At 41.1% G+C, this 21,090-nt stretch overlaps 1 protein-coding gene across 1 annotated transcript in view; it reads left to right on the top strand.

Moving 5' to 3' along the window:
• Positions 1–2,235: 2,235 nt before the first annotated feature.
• The window catches only part of LOC117517415 (cilia- and flagella-associated protein 54-like), a 133,783-nt gene continuing 114,928 nt past the window's right edge, over positions 2,236–21,090 (top strand). Inside the window, exons 1-10 of the mRNA XM_034178419.1 lie at positions 2,236–2,470; positions 2,881–2,986; positions 3,130–3,279; positions 3,695–3,860; positions 4,193–4,251; positions 5,659–5,802; positions 5,978–6,091; positions 8,443–8,544; positions 8,937–9,129; positions 20,148–20,231. Of these exons, the coding sequence (XP_034034310.1) occupies positions 2,316–2,470; positions 2,881–2,986; positions 3,130–3,279; positions 3,695–3,860; positions 4,193–4,251; positions 5,659–5,802; positions 5,978–6,091; positions 8,443–8,544; positions 8,937–9,129; positions 20,148–20,231 (1,273 nt within the window). The 5' untranslated portion in view covers positions 2,236–2,315. The remainder of the gene's footprint in view (positions 2,471–2,880; positions 2,987–3,129; positions 3,280–3,694; positions 3,861–4,192; positions 4,252–5,658; positions 5,803–5,977; positions 6,092–8,442; positions 8,545–8,936; positions 9,130–20,147; positions 20,232–21,090) is intronic.

The raw sequence follows: 21,090 nt of genomic DNA on the forward strand, positions 1-21,090 counted from the left end.
TGTGTGAGTCCGCACACTCAGTAATCCACAGTCTGTACACAATTACGAGGGAGCACCTCCACCTCCAATCACACACTCGTGCAGCTCCTGGTTAACCACTTATCTGGTTTGGGGAGTGAGGCGAAGCCGTCGCTGTCACACCAAACGCCAATCCCACAGACAAGGCACAACACCAGGAAAACGGCTGCAACAGAAGTTCAGATTATTACACAACGTATTAGTCAGCAGAGAAATTACCTCTTCAGTAGTCGATTTCACGGCGAGGAGGTGGAGCTGCAGTCCGGCCTTTATGGTGATGATGATGATGATGATGAACGAGTGACAGCTGGTGCAGAGGATGAATGACAGCTGTCACTTCTTCTGGGTCTGGCACCCTCTCGTGCTTGGAGCCCGCACTCCAAGCAGGGCGCCCTCTGGTGGTGGTGGGCCAGCAGTACCTCCTCTTCAGCGGCCCACATAACATTTTATCTTCTGTGAATTAATAAACTGCTGTTCTTGATCATCTGCCTTCTTGTTTGGCTGACCTGCTATTGGGGTTCAATTTAGTCTGTCCCTACGCCCAACCGTAACACGGACTTCACCTTGCTACAATATCGTGAACAAGAACAAAAGTGGGTGGATAGCAAAAGTCATGATGTATAAGCCGAATAGCCAAGTTCGTAGAAATTCCTCTGGAGGAAAACAATGGGGTGTTTTGTCCTTCAGAGGCTGATAAGCCTGCCATGTTTATGGTTGAGCAGTGAAAAGACATTTGTAGCTCTCATGAACAACCAAATTCAATTTATGAGTATTCCCTGGTCTCTGACATCTTCCTTTGCAGGGCGTACATTTACTCCGAGATGTTATCCAACTTGCGTCTGAGTTCAAGGGTTAACGCAGTCTGAGAATGTATCGCCTTGCCCAACTCATTAATCATGACGGACAGGTGAGGGGTCGTGGTTCTGGTGGCATCCGTCTTGCCAATTCTCTGGTAGGTCAGGGTAGCACATAAACCAATGAGTACCAGCCCTCCTATGATAAAGCCAAATATAAATGAATATTCAACGTCCTCCACAGAGAGTGGCACCAAGCAAGCAACACACCATTTCTCCCAGGCATCAAGAACATAGCCCGCAGGGTAGGTTCCATCTGGGTACGCAGGGTCCCCCAGCCCTGATTTTCTTTTTGAAAAACGGTGTCAATAGCATTCAGAGACCAGCTGATCAATTCCATGGTTAATCCAATATAGTTTGAAGAATTCATAGTCCGGTGAAGTAGGGACTTTGAAGGTTGGAGCAGAGATAGATGAGGAGATGCAACCGCCCTCGCCGGAGTCCCAAGCTTTACCTGTGGCAGCTCCTCATTCCCCCCAAGCTGGCTGCACGACCACGTGTTGCTGCAGCCCGCTCACACTCACATTTCCTCAATTCGGATGACGGACTGTTTCAAGGTTTAGCGTACATAATGTCTGAGTAATATAGCAATAGTGGATTTTTTTAATAGTTGCACTGAAAAAAATAAAACACCACTTAACAAGCTATAGGAGAGGTGGTTTTCCTTGCAAATACAATATTTATTACACATATAGCTCATATGAGCCTCAGCCTCATTTTAGTACTAAAGCTCATAGCAACAACGCTGAAAGCTCCAAAACTATGCACAAGTAGATCTAATAAATGTCTTAAAATAGTTTGTCCAACACAAAACTCAACATGTGGCTACACACAAGCCACGCCACTGATCATTATTATTATTATTGATGTTATTATTTTTGCCTATATCCTGGAATAAGGGATAGAACTCTTCAAATTATTGTTCAATACTTTCCATTTCAATCATACTCACAGGTGAAATGTTCTTCCATAGACTTAATGGGCGATTTCCGCAGTTTATAGCTGCACATGAAGGCTTTTTTTTTTTTTTAACAAAATCACAAAGAATAAAGTTGCGTGCGCCTGGTGAAAGAAAATATCAATAATAAAAAATATCAAAAATATCACTCAACACACCTTAAAACAAAATTTCCTGAGGTAGAGGGGCTGACAAACCACAATACAAGGGTGCGCTGCTCCATGTTGTGTGACACAGCACAGTTACAGACAGACTTTAATAAATCTGCGTGCGCAGCAGTCAGTGCGTGCGGGAGAGAAAAAAGCTTGAGTATCGATCTTTTTACACGAGGGTCGTTCAATATCAATACCAGCGTTGGTATCGATATTATCGATATTACATCCGATCCGCCCACCTCTAGCCGTTGCTATAGTGACGCTTTGTCGCTGTTGTTGAGTGTAGCGTTGGCGTTAAATAAAACAGCAGCACGTAAACGAGCGGAAATTATGTCCGCGGAAGTAAAGTTACCATCTTATTATGCCGAACTTGCTAAAAGAAACCCAGTTATTTTAGCGTTTCAACGAGACACGAGCTCGTTTAAAACACTCATGAGACGTGTTTCCTCTTCACCTGCGCAGAACAACAGTGGCTACGCTAAAGGGTAAGTTAAAGTGAACATGCCTCTAGTTTAATCTAATCTAATGTAGTGGGACCCAAAGTTGTACCTTCTCAGATCACCCACCAACTTCAGCAGCCCTGCACTAACTTTGGGGTTCTGATATGTTACAAGGGCTGTTGCTTGCTGTTGTTAAACCTTGAATGGTTGAGTATGCAGCAAATATTGCTATGCTGTATGAATTGTGAACAGTCTAATTTCAAAATATACTGTCTGAGAGTGACCTCTCACATAAACAGTCTACAGAATGAGTGTTCTCTTTGTCATACACCACACAAATCTTTATTTATTTTTATTATATTTAACTTGAAATATTGATTTGTAGTTTGCTTTTGACAGTTTGTTGTATGTAAATTTTGACATTGACCCATTTTAAAACCTGAATTTATTTGAAGGATTAAAGTGCTGGTGGAGATAGGGAGAAAATACAAACATCGAGTGCCTTCAAAGTTGTACCAAGAGCATATGCTACAGATTGCAGATTTTCTTTTTGGAATAAAGGTAAACACAGCTGAAAACATTTCCATTCTTATTCATTGTCATTATCCTGTAAATGCATGTGGACTTCATACACCACACAAACTGTACCAAGGTACCATGAGTATGTTTTGTCTTTTTAAAATTGCCTTCCTGTTAATCTACAGTTGTACCAGCTGGCTTTGTGGCAGGGATACAGTCTTCATTTGCAGTCATTCACCTCAGTAAATATAACTGACATCACAGATGTGGAGCACTTCATGGCCTGCTTTTTCCCTGAAGGCTTTGACATGGACCACAACATCCTATTAATGAAGGTACACTGTACTGCGACAGCTTCAGATTTAATTGTTTAAAATTTCAGTATTTAGTTTTCTAGGGATTTGCAGAGGAATAACATGCATGTCTGTTACCTTTTTTTCTGTAAGAAATTGAAATCAAAAAGCAGCTGAGATGTGTGTGACTTATCTCATGTCACCCAAACCCTGACAGAAACTCTTTAATTGTGAATAGTTTATTGCAAATAATGTACATTATTGTAAAATAGTGAAATCTATTTTAAATCTTGTCTGACACTGGACATAAGAAATAAACAATTTATCATATAAGAATTAACCCACTGCAGCATAATTTTATTTTGCAGTTAATTTGTTCAAATATTTTCTACATTATAGGCCTTTCTAGCGCCATTGAACAAAATTATACACACAGTGTATCTGTGTTTTTGTGTAGTTCCGTGCACTGCAGGGCTGTGCCATATGTATATTTGAGCTGGAGAAAAAGCAACGTGTCCTCAGCCACAAGGGTCTCACTAAACTGCTGCAGATACTAAATTCCATCAGGATCATGATGCAAGCTTGTCAGCAACATGAGAGCCTCTGCTGTCAAATATATAATGGTATGTTTTTCCATTTTGTGTGTGGGGTTTTTTTCTTACCAGCTTCTTTTGTAACATACAAATTATCAAGTTGTACAGTTGGAAGTCCAGACAGGGCAAGAGTAAAACTTTGAAACATGCACATGTGAGGTTTCATGCACAAGGTTCTTTATTTTCAAAAACAAGTTTTCATTTCAGTGGTATGTTATAGTAAAACAAGACATTACATCAAAATCACATAGCAACCATTATCTAAGAAATTAGATGTTGTGAATGAAAAGTAAAAATGTATATTTAAGATTAACTGTAGATGTAACAATTTCATCTGTTTCATTTAATTTCAACTTGTCCAGGATCTCTGTGCATCTATAATATCTGCCGTTACCTGATGACCATGAATTGTAGTGCACAGGTACTGACACACACAAGCACTCCTTTGATATTGTTGTACATGGCTTTCTGATTCATTTTGTTCAAACAATTAATGACTTCAACAAAAATGTTAGCTATTAATGAAAGAAGTTACTTACATTTGTCTAAATAACTCAAAATGTATAATCCTATAAACTGGAAATATGTACTTGTGATAGAGGCTGACCCTTCTCCAGGATAATCCTGCTCCAGTTTGTGATTGAGACTGTAGAATCCCTTTCATCCTTTTTAGTATTTACAGGTAGAGCAAATTATTCACTGAAATGCTTACTAAATTTCACAAAACTAGGAGGTACTGTTTTGCAGACATATGAGTTTGAGAAAATCAGTCTTGAGGGTAGTGCTGTGTACTCTGTGATTAACTTGTTAGGTATTTATGTTAGAGTAAAAAGCACATCTTGGCACCATAGCTGCATTTATGAATATCAATTTAAATTTGCGTCAAATTCAGTAATTTGGTTTCTGTCTTCATTCACGAAAAAACAGAGCAGTTATAACTAAGACTTGCCAAATTACATGAAGTGATATTTAATGAATGATTAATGTTGACGTCCCATGCAGAAATACTTGCTTTCCATAGTTGTCACTATAGTCAATTTGTTGCAAAAAATAAAGAAATAGGGATCTGATGAACAGATGTAACATCTGAAAGCTCAGATGGTGAAAAATGTAAACCAGATGTTTTTATTTTCCATGGGCTAACATGTTTGCCAATATGTTTGATTATGTAGCAGGGTCATATATTTTATGATGTCCACTGAGATTTGTGTGATGTCCCTTTGTTTTTATTTTCCTTTGTACCACATGTAATGTGAGTATGTCACCACTTGGGGTTGTATAGATTAGGAAGGCAGGTTAGGTGGACAGAAGTGTGGGTGTGTCCCACCTGGACCCCCTGCTATTTAGAGAGAGGGCAACTCTTGTTCCCTCTCTTTTTGCCTGCTCTGGCCTCATGTGCCAAGCATGGCCACGGAGAGTGATGACACTTTTTTTTTGTATATATATTTTGATACCAAGATTAATAAAGCTTGAAAGAAAAGTGAACATCTGTTTGATGGTGCGGAAAACTGAAAAAAATAACACAACCCAGATTAAAACTGCTACAAATGGTGTTGTGACCCGGATGGGACTGAGGTCCTGAGACTTTGAGTTTGCATCCTGAGGGGAGCGAGTAGGAGGAATCACAGCAGAAACACAACGAAGATCCGCAACACTTAGTGTGTTTATTTAAATTTCAAACAATTTTTTTATTACCAATGCAGATTCTTTTAAGTATAATGCATAGTAGCAGCAAAAAAAAAACAAAACATCTTGTCGAGGTTGTGATATGACAAGCTGTCTGATTGATTGATTAAAAACTTAGTACTCTGTTTATGATCTCGTCTAGGCACTGGAGTACCTGTTGTGGGCCAGTGTCAGTGTAGAGCTGTCCATCCCTCTGATGACTGCTCAGTATGTGGACTGGATTGTCACATTGTACTGTTCTGTCTGCTACTGCTACTATGACAACAAGGCTGTGGCAAATTCAGAGGTGGAAGATTTCACACAGCATCACTCACCTACAAACAGGATAACTTTTGCTAGATGACTAATAACAGTCTGCAGACATCACTTTGTAGATGTTTCACCTGTTTCATGCATCAGTCCACTACTAAATATTGATTCTAAAAAGTATTCCCTTATAAAAAGTATATACATGATTGCAGGAATTTGCAAGGAGGGCCTTAGGAAAAATCAACAACCTTGCAAATCTGGAGGAGCAAAGTGGAGGTCCTGCCACCAGAGAGACTCAGAGAGCTTACAGAGAAGCTTCGATCAAGGCAGGAGCGTCCTTTCATCGATATGTTCTCTTGATACTGGAACACTGTGACAATAATGAAGTATTATAGACAGAGAATACTAATTCTTGCTGTTGCTCTGCATACATCAGAGGAATGTTAAGTGTGGTATATGTACAAAATGGTAAATGGACTGCATTTATATAGCGCTTTTCCATCTGCATCAGACGCTCAAAGCGCTTTACAATTATGCCTCACATTCACCCCGATGTCAGGGTGCTGCCATACAAGGCGCTCACTACACACTAGGAGCAATAGGGGATTAAAGGCCTTGCCCAAGGACCCTTAGTAATTTTCCAGTCAGGCGGGGATTTGAACCCATGATCTTCTGGACTCAAGCCCAACACCTTAACCACTAGACCATCACCTCCCCTACACATGTACAAGCAAAAGTAATGCTACTGTACACTTGATTATTTACATTACCATTTGAAGTCCATTCTACATTGAGCAACAGTGATGATACTGTTTGGATTATTTATTTTCTCAAGCAATGGTATGGATACTTCAAGTATGTTAATTGTATCTGGTTAGGCCACATACATTCTTGTTACTGCAAGTTATCATGTGACCAGCATTCATAACTGCTCTCAGAGAACTCCTCAAAAGTACAGATAATAAAACAATAACATGCTTTTGGAGGGTGGTATTTTCAGAGGCCCGACGTTCACGCCCAGTTGCCCAAAATGACAGATAATCGCCCAAGTTAGACAAGGGCAAATATCTGTCATTGCGGGCAACGGCATGGACGGAGGGACTCAGAAAATGCATACCGCACGACAACAGCATGTTATTTGCATTATTATCACTTACTGAGACACACAACACGTAACGCTTACATAAAAAGTTGTCTCACTTTAACTTTTGTCATGTCTGCTGGCGCGTGCTGCTCTCCAAATTCAGCAGTGCGTCCTCATCAAGCTGGCTGCTTTAGCTGCTGTTCATTGTCGTACTATCCATGAGAAAATCATCCGGAATATCCATATTGGGACCAACACACACTTCTCGCCTTTTTATCTTTTCCTCTGCGGACAGTTTTTTTTTTTCCTCTGCGGACAGTTCTTGGGCTGCGCGCTATAACGTCATTTGTTTACACACAGCGGGCGGGTATAGAGGGTTTTCATGTGACGTATCGGTCACGTCATTTTGTGTCCCGCGGCCATTCTGGATTACGACGCGGTGGCTGCTGTGATACGCTACTTGCATTTGGCGAACAATTGCAAAAGCTTCAACGTCGGAGTGAAGAAGCCTGAGAGAGATCTGCCGCTAACAGAAATCCACTGCTCCCAGAATTTTATTTTATTTTATTTGGCAATAAAATTACATAAGAATACATAAAAATACTGCAGAGGATAACACAAGAACGCTTCCAATACAGATGCTTATTTACATTGTGGTCCTCGAGCACCGAGCTGCTGATCCACAAGCTGCCCTTCCAGCTCCTGGTGAGAGAAATCGCTCAGGACTTCAAGACGACCTCCGCTTTCAGAGCTCCGCTGTGATGCTCTTTAGGAGGCCGGCGAGGCTGACCTGGTCGGCAGCTTCCTAGTTCACAATATCGCAGTGTGACACGGTCGGCCAGTTCGTTACATTAACACTAAACTCACTATCTGGTATAAGATACGGATCCACTGAACCGACTGCTACACATCTATCATGATAAATAGCTTTATCTCGAGGATTTAAAGCCTCGTAATAACCAGACATTCTCTTCATTTTGCTATCACGCGTCAGCCTCCTTGTAATCCAGAATGGTGACGGCACCTGTCCTGCAGCACATCGGTCACGTGATTGAAAACCCTCTATAGCCAGGTAGCGTCGACGTAAATCTACGATACCGGCCTGGCAACGCCTCGGTAAAGTGATAATAATAAATAATATCCCTCTGGTGTATACAGTCCTGGGTTCTCGCCAGGATTTTTTCACAGTAGGGGGGAATTTAGCGGGGCATAGCCTCGCAGCAAGCATTAAAGGCGTGAGTATTGTAGGAGGGTCTGGAGGCATCCGCCCCAGAAAATTTTGAAATTTATAACCCCTTGAAACACTATTTCCTGCATTTTGAGGCCCACTTTGTGTTACTAAAAACAAACAAACAAACAGAAAAGTCCCCCTATGCTGGTTAAATCACAGCAAAGGTTCCCAAATCACAGCATAGGGGCCCTATGCTTAACTGCACTGGTGAGAACCCTGCAGTCTATACAGATTATTCTCTTAATGGCAGATGTGTGAATTTTTGTTGTGAGTGCTAAAGTAAACAGTTTGATGTGCTTTGGTCTGTTTTATGATATGACATCAGATTTTGAGCTATTTTTCTTTATCTTTTTTTCTCCCAGCTGGCTGCCATGACATTAAAGTGGACTTTACGCAAAAACAGGAAGCAATCCAAACCCATATCCAGAGCCAAAATCAAAAGCAGTCTGCAGGACATACCGAATGTAATCAGAACAGATTTAATATTTAATCACTTCCAATTTAATTCTCATGCTTAAATATTCCATCACCGTGAAGGGCACACTCAGCTCATAACCGTAATATTTTTCTCAGGTTATTTTGATAAATAACATGTTGTTTGTTTGTTTTTTACTTTAATATAAGATTTTCTGTATTGAATTTAATTATTACAGTATATGTATTGTAATGAGTAATTCCCCCTACAGCACCACCCTAGTGAACTCTCAGTGTTTGTTTTAAAGTATGCATTTTATATCTATATCATTGTACTTTGTGGATGCAGCAACTTCAGATGGCCATCTCATTTTGGAAGTGAACTTTGTTCTTGTAGCATTACGTGAAGTATCACTGATACAACTTTCTTGGTATACTTTAGGTGCCATGGCCTCGGACTTCAACAGAGCATGTGCTAATGAGCCTCTTTGACAGCAGTGCAGCTCAGTTCTTGGGTATCCTAGAAGCACTATGGGACAGCACCATAGGCCCACTGCAAACCTTTGAACTGTATGAACCAGTGATGCAAGAGGTGGTCCTGGAGCTCCTTTCTGCTGGTATCAGTATACTGTCTGGTTAGTAGAACAAACATATTCATTCATTTTCTATAGCCTCTTACTCCAATCAGATGTCATGGGGTGGGGCTGGAGACTGTCCCAGCAGTCATAAGGCATCAGGTGGGGTACACCCTGGACAGGATGCCAGTCTATCGCAGGGCCACATACGAGGTCTGTTAGAAAAGTATCCGACCTTTTTATTTTTTAAAAAACCTGATGGATTTGAATCACGTGTGCTTGCATGAGCCAACCTTGAACCTTCGTGCGCATGCATGATTTTTTTCACGCCTGTCGGTTGCATCATTTGCTTGTAAGCAGCCTTTGTGTGAGGATGGGTGGAGTCTCTCGTTGTTTTTTCTTTGCAAGGAAATGGCGGAAAGACTGGAGCAGCGCGACTGAATCAAATTTTGCCAGAAACTGAGCGACAGCCAGGTGGAAACCATTCAGATTATTCAGACGGCTTTCGGTGACGATCCTATGGGCATCACACAGATTAAGGAGCGGTACAACTGGTTTAAAGACGTCCGCACAACGGTGGAGAGCGCGCTGCGCTCCGGGCGGCCATCAACATGCTGAAATGACCAGATCATTCCAAAGTGAACGCTATGATGATGTGGGGCCGTCGTGTGACTATCTGAGAAATTGCGGAAGAGGTGGACATCAGCACTTTTTCGGCACATTCCACTGTGACAGAAGATTTTGCCATGAAAAGAGTTGCAGCGAAATTCATCGGCACGAAGCTGATGGTGCAGCAAAAGCACCTTCGTGTTGAAGCCTCACAGGACATGTTGTGACATGTCCAGCTTGTCCACAATTTCTCGGATAGTCACATGACTGAAAAGCCACCCAAAGCCATCTGAATCTTCCGAATGGTGCAATTAAGAAAAATATTAAGAAATTATTAAACAGGCATGAATACATTTAAAAAGGAGCCACCTGTATCCATTGACAACAAACCTTTTTCCTGGAACCTTGAACTGGGTCACTTAGCTGCTGTTGAAGAGGCGGTTTGGGCGGTTCCGTCCGTCCATACGTCTGTAGCTCATTTGGGTCGGAGGGGTTAACTCAGCGTTTCCCCGAGTGATCCCAAGGCTTGTGTTGGCTGGCTTTACCGACAGTTTAGCTGCTGGTTTGCAGTCAGCTCCGTTGTTAGCTGCTGGACCTCAGAGGTGGAAGATGTTTGTTGAAAATGGTTTGTGGTAGCTTTTCAAGAGTTTGTTGGAGCCAGATTAAGTCTTTGTGAATTTGGAAAAGAAGAAGGTTTTTCACTAAAAGAAGTGAACGGTGCTAACAAGCTAACAGCACACGAAGCTATGGAGGCTATGGAAGCTAATATTCTTGCTGAGCTGAAAGAAATTCAGACCAATTTGAAAAAGAAATCACGGATAAGACTGGACTTATAAAGACTGAGATGTCTGATTTTCGTAAAGAAATGTAGAACCGGCTTGACGATATCACTGTGGACCTGAAAGACGTAACAAACAGGGTCGAGGAAGCCGAGCAGAGAGTGGCTGATGTAGAAGAGTTTAACGCGGATGTCAAGGACGTACTACACTCTCCAATTACAAGAGGACCTCCAAACACGACTGTCCGACCTGGAACCCCGCTCACGCAGGAACAATGTACGTATTCACAGGATAACAGAAGGGGAAGAAGGGGACAACTTGCAGAAATTCATAGAGAACTTTATAAAGTCTCAGCTGTCCCTCAAAGACATCACGCTGGGCATACAGCGCTCCCACCGCTCACTCGGCCCAAAACCGCCACCGAGCTCCAACCCCAGATCTATTGTGATACATTTTTTGGAAGATAACACAAAGGACTTGGTACTTCGCTCTGCGTGGAACAAAAAAACACATACATTTGAACGGAAGACGAGTATATTTCGACCAAGATTATCCCAGAGATGTGCTCGCCAAACGCAAAGCATATAATCCCAGGAGGCGAGAGTGAAATACATCCAGGAAAAACTCCAGGGATTCAAGCGTACCGGCAGCAGCACGCAATAACGTCTTTATCGAGTTCGAGAGAACGTCATTCTTCTAAGCACGGAGCTTCACATGTGACCGTAACTCTGGGAAATATCATGTTTCTCCATGCGCGCTACCATGGCGGACGGAGGATGTCGGGCAGCACCGCGAGGGGTCCCCTGGGATTTCAGAGACTCTCCTCACTGTTTTAGAGGTTTTAGAGATTTCAACCTCACATATGGAAGTTACGTATGTATGTTCTAGTATGTAATTCTTTTGTTTCGCAGACCCATGTTTGTTTTTCAGAGCATTTAGAGGTTACAAAGTACATTGTATCTCATTTTAATGACGGAATCAAAACAACATTATAAGGTAATTACTCTTAATGTTAATGGTCTATATAACCCCATCAAAAGAGGTAAAGCCTTTGCTAAAATGAAGCGAGAAAAACAAGACATAATTTTTTGGCAAGAAACACATCTTTCTACTACTGACAGTGGTGGGCATACATTTTTCATACAAGATTTTGCCATGAAAAGAGTTGCATAGAAATTCATCGGCACGAAGCTGATGACGCAGCAAAAGTGCCTTCGTGTTGAAGTCTCACAGGACATGTTGTAACATACCCACCTCGTCCACAATTTCTCGGATAGTCACACGACTGAAAAGCCACCGAAAGCCGTCTGAATCTTCCGAATGGTGGAAGAGCTGAGCATGTCACAACATGTCCTGTGAGACTTCAACACGAAGGCGCTTTTGCTGCGCCATCAGCTTTGTGCCGATGAATTTCGCTGCAACTCTTTTCATGGCAAAATCTTCTGTCACAGTGGAATGTGCCGAAAAAGTGCTGATGTCCACCTCTTCCGCAATTTTCGGATAGTCACACGACGGTCCCACATCACCACAGTGTTCACTTTGGAAATGATCCAGTCATTTCAGCGTGTTGATGGCCGCCCGGAGCGCGGCGCACTCTCCACCGTTGTGCGGCCGTCTTTAAAACGGTTGTACCGCTCCTTAATCTGTGTGATGCCCAAAGGATCGTCACCGAAAGCCGTCTTAATAATCCGAATGGTTTCCACCTGGCTGTCGCCCAGTTTCTGGCAAAACTTGATGCAGTCGCACTGCTCCAGTTGTTCTGCCATTTCCTTGCAAAGAAAAAACGCAGAGAGACTACACCCATCCTCACATAAGGCTGCTTACAAGCAAATGACGCAGTCGACAGGCGTGAAAAAACTCACACATGCGCACGAAGGTTCAAGGTTGGCTCATGCAAGCACATGTGATTCAAATCCATCAGGTTTTTGAAAAAAATGAAAAGGTCGGATACTTTTCTAACAGACCTCGTATATATTAGTCTCAAACAAAGAGGACAAACAGTGTTGTAAAGAACAATAATCAAGACGTTAATGAGCAAACTTCATTTTCCCCCAGGAAGACATGATCAGGAAGTGATTGTAGCTCACAGCAGCTCCCATTGAAAATAACGGAGAGACAGCCTGTGATTCTCGCATGTTTTCATAAAATAAACACAATAACAACGTCTAAAAACCCAGAGAATATATTCACGAGAGTTTTAGGCACAATATAAAAATAGTTTTATGTTGCGATGTTAATGGTGTTGTCTGTGTGCAGTGGTTAAAGTGCAGCCCGATCAGAGCGCACAATATAATAAAATGAGCACACATTCTCTCCACATGCAAAACATTTTGCAATGACTTCCAGGGCTCCGTAAAAATGCCTGTTTTTACGAATAAAAAAAATGGAATATTTTATTAAAGCACATTTATCTGTAAACACCAACACACGACACACCTCACATTAACGTGTTGGTTTACATAATGAATGACTGTACCAATCAGTGTTTAGCAGAGGCACATTTTACCCAGAATCCTTTGCGATCTGTCTGTGTTTGTTACAAAACTTCAGAATTAGTGCATTTGTACAAATGACAGAATTGACATTAATGGAGTTATTCTGTCGGTATTAATATTATTTATAAATCAAAAACATGGGTCAGCACTGCTTTATTTTCCAAGACCTCCGCCTGACTGGAGTGCTGTGATTGGGTAGAGAGCTGGGCTTTGTGGCTGTTCTCAGCTTGCGTCTGTGCTGGAAGCCATGTAGTAAACAAGAGCTTCCAGCAGGGGGCAAGATGTTCAAAGACAGAAGTGTGGGCTCATTGTTTGGGTCTGTTGTCACTTTTGATGCTACCAGAAGTGATTGTGGTGTTAAAACTCAAATTCAGTTTATTAGTAGTTGCAAATGTACCAGGGAAAACACTGGAATTTATCGGTTATCTGTAACTTCGGATACATTTTTGAGTGGTTTATTGTTTTATCTTTATCAAAGATAACTTTTCAGTTATCTGATTATCTGTTATTGAAGTTAATTTTTTGGTTATCTGTGCCCACCACTGACTACTGAACATGAAAAATTGCACAAAATGAAGTTTAAAAATCTGTATTATTCTTCACATATAATAGAAAATTCTAGAGGAATGGCCATTTTACTGTCAAACATTTTCAGCTCTCCTCACAAATCAGTGACAAAGAAGGACGTTATATATTAGTTAAAGGGTATCTAGACCATAAGGAAGTTACGTTGATTAATGTATATAGACCACCTGGGAAGGACAAAGGATTAATCAAGAAAATTTTTGCTTTGATTGCAACAGAAACATCTGGGACACTGATATGTGGGGGAGATTGGAACACTCACCTAAATCCTTATCTGGACTCCTCTAGTAAAATTAAAAAGTCTCAACCAGAAGCAATATACAACCCCTGGCAAAAATTATGGAATCACCGGCCTCGGAGGATGTTCATTCAGTTGTTTAATTTTGTAGAAAAAAAGCAGATCACAGACATGACACAAAACTAAAGTCATTTCAAATGGCAACTTTCTGGCTTTAAGAGACACTATAAGAAATCAAGAAAAAAAGATTGTGGCAGGCAGTAACGGTTACTTTTTTAGACCAAGCAGAGGAAAAAAATATGGAATCACTCAATTCTGAGGAAAAAATTATGGAATCACCCTGTAAATTTTCATCCCCAAAACTAACACCTGCATCATATCAGATCTGCTCGTTAGTCTGCATCTAAAAAGGAGTGAACACACCTTGGAGAGCTGTTGCACCAAGTGGACTGACATGAATCATGGCTCCAACATGAGAGATGTCAATTGAAACAAAGGAGAGGATTATCAAACTCTTAAAAGAGAGTAAATCATCACGCAATGTTGCAAAAGATGTTGGTTGTTCACAGTCAGCTGTGTCTAAACTCTGGACCAAATACAAACAACATGGGAAGGTTGTTAAAGGCAAACATACTGGTAGACCAAGGAAGACATCAAAGCGTCAAGACAGAAAACTTAAAGCAATATGTCTCAAAAATCGAAAAATGTACAACAAAACAAATGAGGAACGAATGAGAGGAAACTGGAGTCAACGTCTGTGACTGAACTGTAAGAAACCACCTAAAGGAAATGGGATTTACATACAGAAAAGCTAAACGAAAGGCATCATTAACACCTAAACAGAAAAAAACAAGGTTACAATGGGCTAAGGAAAAGCAATTGTGGACTGTGGATGACTGGATGAAAGTCATATTCAGTGATGAATCTCGAATCTGCATTGGGCAAGGTGATGATGCTGGAACTTTTGTTTGGTGCCGTTCCAATGAGATTTATAAAGATGACTGCCTGAAGAGAACATGTAAATTTCCACACTCATTGATGATATGGGGCTGCATGTCAAGTAAAGGCACTGGGGAGATGGCTGTCATTATATCATCAATAAATGCACAAGTTTATGTTGATATTTTGGACAATTGAAAGGATGTTTGGGGATGATGAAATCATTTTTCAAGAAGATAATGCATCTTGCCATAGAGCAAAAACTGCAAAAACATTCCTTGCAAAAAGACACATAGGGTCAATGTCATGGCATAGGGTCAATGTCAATGAGCAGATCTGATTTGATGCAGGTGTTAATTTGGGGGATGAAAATTTACAGGGTGATTCCATAATTGTTTCCTCAGAATTGAGTGATTCCATATTTTTTTCCTCTGCTTGGTCTAAAAAAGTAACTGTTACTGACTGCCACAATCTTTTTTTTCTTGATTTCTTATAGTGTTTCTTAAAGCCAGAAAGTTGCCATTTGAAATGACTTTAGTTTTGTGTCATGTCTGTGATCTGCTTTTTTTCTACAAAATTAAACAACTGAATGAACATCCTCTGAGGCCGGTGATTCCATAATTTTTGCCAGGGGTTGTATATTACAACAATGCTTAAGCAATCAGGGTTGGTAGACATATGGAAGGAGCTGCACTCACTAGACAAAAAAATCTACCTTTTTTTCCCAATTCACACCTGATGTACTCAAGATTAGATTTTTTTTTTTGTGTCAAATTCAGATAGGCACAGAATTGTAAACTGCTATATAGGGGTGAGAGATATCTCGGATCACACAGAGGTGTATTTGACACTCCACCTGGGTAATGATTGTAAAGAGGTCCTATGGAGGCTGAACACTGGTCTGTTGAATGATATTAACTTTAAGAATTTTGTAGAAAACAAATTTAAAGACTATATGAATCACAATTGTTATGTTTCGGACGCGGTCGGAGCACCGACCCAGCGTTTGAAAGGACCCAGCATAAAATAAGCAGAGCACGGTTCAAAGGATAACAGAATTTAATAAACATAACAGTGAGATGCAGTGCTAAACAACTAAAAAAGTCCGTGGTCTGGTGAGGTGGAAACACGGCGCGCTCTCAACAGCGCAAACGGTCCGGAGCCACAGCAGTTCGGACCCAGGGACCCCGCCGACACCCCCCAGGTGGCCGCGACAAACCGAGTCTGTGAAGAAAGAAAACATGAGGTGAGTCCAACTCCACACAGAGAGACACAACTCAAAGGTGCACGCAATCAGCAAACACTTCCTGGCTTAAATCTATACATCAGCTTCTCACCCTGCAGGCACGGAACAACTCAGTTCAAATCTCCACTGCAGCAGAAGCTGATTAGACAATTAGCATAACGTGACAGCTCAATAACACAAGGTGTGAGGGACACCAAATCCACTGTCATTACTTCATAAAAGTCACCAAAACCAAATTACCTCAGGAAGTGTGCTGAAGAGCGTGAGACCTCACCCAATGCTCCTTCACAGACTGTGGCGTCAAACCTGGAGCGGTCTCAGCGTCCGTGATGGTGAGATTGTTCTCCTGACGTCGATCTCACACGTCTGCTCACAAGGTCGAGTCTCTGGCAATCACACACTGTGCATTCAAGGTTTAAATGCAGCAATCTCTGATTAAGACAAAATACACCACAGCTGTGAGTCCTGATGACCTGCATGTGAAAACAAGCCTCAGGTGTTCAGGGTGAGGTCCTAATGCTCAGCCACTCAGTCCTGAATGCATACCACCTGGTGGGAGAAATAGAAAACAAAAACCAAGCCAGCCAAACACCCCAGCCCACAACACACAATAATAAAAAGAATATTTCCCCTAGCGTCCTATGGGATGCAGCAAAGGCAGTCAGAGGGAAATTAATCGTGGTCTATTATGAAAACGGTCCCAAATCTAAGAAATTCCTTGCTTGGAGGATACATAAGCAACAGGCTGATAGATTCATACAGAAGATTAGGAACCCAGTAGATAACACGCAAGGGCGCAATTTAGAACTAGAAATTGGGGGGACAAAGTGTGAGGCCTGCAGGGCGGAAGCCCATAGGCTGGGGGTCTGGGGGCCACCGGTTTCTAGATAAGCTCAGATGCATTCTGAGCATCCAGAACAGTAATTTTAATGTTTTGAGAAGACCATAAAGTGGACACCATTTGACTTATGCAATTTGAAACTGTGGTACTTTATTCTGAGAATAGCCAGCATTGATTTTATTAACATCCTGGTGTAAGTAAGGTATCACCACATGTGTAGAACTCAAAAAGAATGATAGGTTGAGTTTTCATTAAAAAAAACAACTGCAATGTGGTAAAATGTATTCATAAATATGAAAGAACAGGCTCTTAGTAATTATTAACTATCGCATACTCTATTTTTTTTCTCAAGATTTGTTTTTGCATAAGTTTGAAAAAACAACAGATCATAAGTTTAGGATAAATTATCATGAATTTAATTTTTGAAGTGGCACTAATGACAACACTCATACTGAACATAATTTCGCTTGCATAGACTGATTTTGGAGATCAAGCAATAATTGCAGATGGGCTTTCTGAGGTCCCAGATAGCTTTTCTGATTTCCTTTTCTAACTTTCAGAATTTAGTAAATTTGCATATGGTCCATTGATACTTATGTGTAGACACTAGCCCCTAGAGACAACTATTTTTGGTTTCAAATCTGGGCAAATGCAGTCCCAGAAAATTCCAAATGTGACAAACAAGAAACAGGTGTTGTAAACACCTCAATGCTGGTAAAAATACAAACTTGCAGAAACAAAGATACTATTCTGACATGGTTTTGCACATAAGACTGACATGGTTTGCACATAAGACTGGCATAACATGTTTCAAGTACACACATATATGTCAGAGGCGGGGGGGGGACATACCATATTGTGTCCCCCCTGGTTGAAAAGGTGGGGGGGACATGTCCCCCCTATCCCCCACCAAATTGCGCCCATGATAACACGACATACCATAATCTGGCAGATATTAAAAATCTTTTGTGGCATATTATACTCAACTGTATGCTGACCCTCATACAATAAACTTACCCTCTGTGGAGGCATTTCTCTCTTCGCTGGACTTACCATCAATAGGAACAGAACAAAATAAAAAATGAACGCAAACTATAACTATGAACGAGATTACTAACGTCATTTCAAAACTGAAAGGGAATAAATTGGTAGGCGAGGATGGTTACCCAGCGGAGTGGTAAAAACATTTTTGACAGTTGGTATTACCCCTGCTTGGGGATTACTTTAATCATGTGCTTTTAGGGGGGGGAGATACCACCTTCATGGAAACGAGTGGTGATTTCAGTAATTCCTAACGTGGGTAAAAACAAAGCTGAGTGTGGTTCTTACAGACCAATATCAGTCTTAAATATAGACTACAGGATATTCGCAACAATACTGGCTAAAAGGCTTGAATTTATAATTCCCGAATTGATAGACACAGATCATGTTGTGAAAGTGTAGTGACACGGACCCACAACAGGGGGCGCAAATGAATGGTCAATAGATGAGCCAAAAGGTAACAATTTAATGTTGTGAAACGTGCACAACGAACATACAGACAATCTCAGAATATAATTACAGTCAAATTACAAAGGTGACGTGTGAGCAGGCTCGAGGATAGAAGACGTCTGTCCTGAGAAGAGCCGGAACCACACGATTTCTGCCCCCACAGAACCTGGTGAATACTGGAGCCGCCAAGTCCCGAATTCCCAGGTGATCACCGTCCCCGACTGTCGGATCTGGTACTGCTGGCGAAGAACAAACAGTCAAGTGTGGGTGTGTGTACACCCAGTAACAACAGCGGTGGGAATGCCACCTCCACCTCTCACTCAATACTTGCAGCGCGTCCTCAGAGGAAAAAGAGTGCCGTATTGCACAGCCTCCACAAAAGGACCGGAACTCCTGCAAACACAATAAACAGATTCTCAATATTTCCACAAAGGCTGAGGATATTACCTCCAATGAAGTATGATATCTCGGCGATGAGGTGGAGATGACGTCTGGTCTTTATGGAGTGCGATGATGAAGAATGTGTGACAGCTGTCAGGAATTAATGAGTGACAGCTGTCACTCCCGGCTGTGTCCGTGGCGGCAGCGCCCTCTCGTGCCTGAAGCCCGCACTTCAGGCAGGGCGCCCTTTGGTGGTGGGCCAGCAGTACATCCTCTTCTGGCGGCCCACACAACAGATCAAACAGGTTTTATCCGAAATAGGCAAACTCATGACAATGTGAGGAGGGCTCTCCATCTGGTAGACCAAATGAAAAATACAGCATCAATAATTCTATGTAACACAATTTTTGTTCCTGGCTTCTAAGTGTTATATTTCAACTGCTTATGTCTAAAGTCTATGGAAAAATGACTGCATTCAGCACAAACTTTGATTTTATTTTTTTTAACGTTCTAGAAAGTTCTAAAAGTTTCTTGAAATTTCTAGATAATTCTGGAAACTTCTAGAAAATTCTGGACAGTTCTAGCAGTTAAAGAATATTCTAGAAGACTACTCAGTAGTAGTGAAGGCGAATCGAGAATATTCTTGAAAACAGACACATTGCAAAATATCATTGTCCTCATCACAGAAGCAAAGTTTCTGTGGAATAACAGCTATTTTCTATTTATTTAAAGCATAACAGGTTAGGAAAACACACTGTGTACCCAGGAGCAAAACAAAAATAAAAATTTGTTACATAGTGTAATTGTCAGCCTCGATGCCGAAAAGGCGTTCGACACGGTATGTTGGAATTACCTTTATTTAGCTTTAGAGAGATTCAGCTTTAGTAGTGAAATCATCAGATGCCTGCAGTCGTTATATAACTCACCTGTTGCCAGGATCAAGATTAATGGCGATTTATCAGATACAGTGCACCTGGAGAGGGGCTGTCGCCAGGGGTGCCCCCTCAGCTCCTCTCCCTTTGCACTTTTTATGGAACCTCTGGCTCAGGCTATCAGAGAACATAAAGACATTATGGGGGTAACAATTAACGAGACAACACACAAAGTCTGTTTGTACGCGGATGACGTCCTGGTAATTTTATACTTTTATACTCAGGTTACAAGTTAAATCTAGCCTAAACATAATCAGTAGCAGATAAGTATAAGAACGTATAAATACTGTCCACTTATGCACTTGACTGTATGCTCACAATGTATGCTCGTTATATAATTTTAGTTTCAGCTGTATCTTTATGTGTTTTATTGGTCAGTCTTTTATCTACAGGTCATGTATATCCTATCAAAAGTTTTAATTAATGGATTGTTGTCTGTATTTGTTACAATAAAATAATTTGATGCTCTTATGAATAGTATTGATTGTGGGGCCTGCTTTTGAGTTTGGGGACTTTGTGTTTATATTTTTCTCTCTGCCCAGGAGAAGAACAGCAGAATGACCACTGGTGTCTGTCTCGTAGCATGTTGACGTCAACAAGCACTCAAATGGAATTAGCCATGACAGGTTAGTCATAGCGTTTTGTTTTTAAAGGCTAATAATACAAAATTACTTTTAATCTGCGTTTTATAGTTAAATATTGTTACAGGTTTATGTTAAACAATCACATAGTCCCATTACTGTATGAGTGTGCATGTAGAAATGTCCTTGCTGTAAGTGAATTTTAGGCTTGAAATTGTTATATTTTTAGACTTTTTAATGTTTGAATCTGAATCTGAGGTCCTTTTTGCTCTGAGACACACCCACTGAGTCACTTGGCACTCTGTGATTTTAGAAAGCACCACTAAAGTGTGTGGGGGGTATTTTTGGCTCCAAATTTTACATCTATTTTAAAGACTTGCAGACTTACATAATATTAGAGAGGACTTGTGACCTTGCCAGAAAGATGTGTCAGCATCAGTTAACCCCTTAACGCCCATCGTCACATATATGCTACAATCTCTGACTCAAATATGCAACTTACCAAATTGACCTGTATGCCCGTTGTCGCAAATTTGCAACATACCATCATTATTATTATAACATTATAACATAAAGTCATTACCAGAATACCCAATATTACTATCTAGTTTTTGTGCAAAAGTGAAATTAATAATCTCAACATTATTTACCATCTACTTGAAGGCAAAAACACACACAAAACATTTTTTTATATACAGCTATATAAATTCGGGAATTAAGGGGTTAATAGTCTCTGGTCCTCTCCCCTCCCGGGGTAATGATGGGGCATTTAGGAGGCTGACATCATTAAATAGGTGGCTGGCGCAATTTTGTTGAAAGCAAGGCTTTGGTTTTCTTTATAACTGGCCTTCGTTTTGAGGCCGCCGTGGCTTGCTGATGCCGGGTGGCCTTCACCCTACTGGGG

This window comes from Thalassophryne amazonica, chromosome 9 (genome assembly GCF_902500255.1).
Source record: "Thalassophryne amazonica chromosome 9, fThaAma1.1, whole genome shotgun sequence".
In the NCBI taxonomy this organism is placed as follows: domain Eukaryota; kingdom Metazoa; phylum Chordata; class Actinopteri; order Batrachoidiformes; family Batrachoididae; genus Thalassophryne; species Thalassophryne amazonica.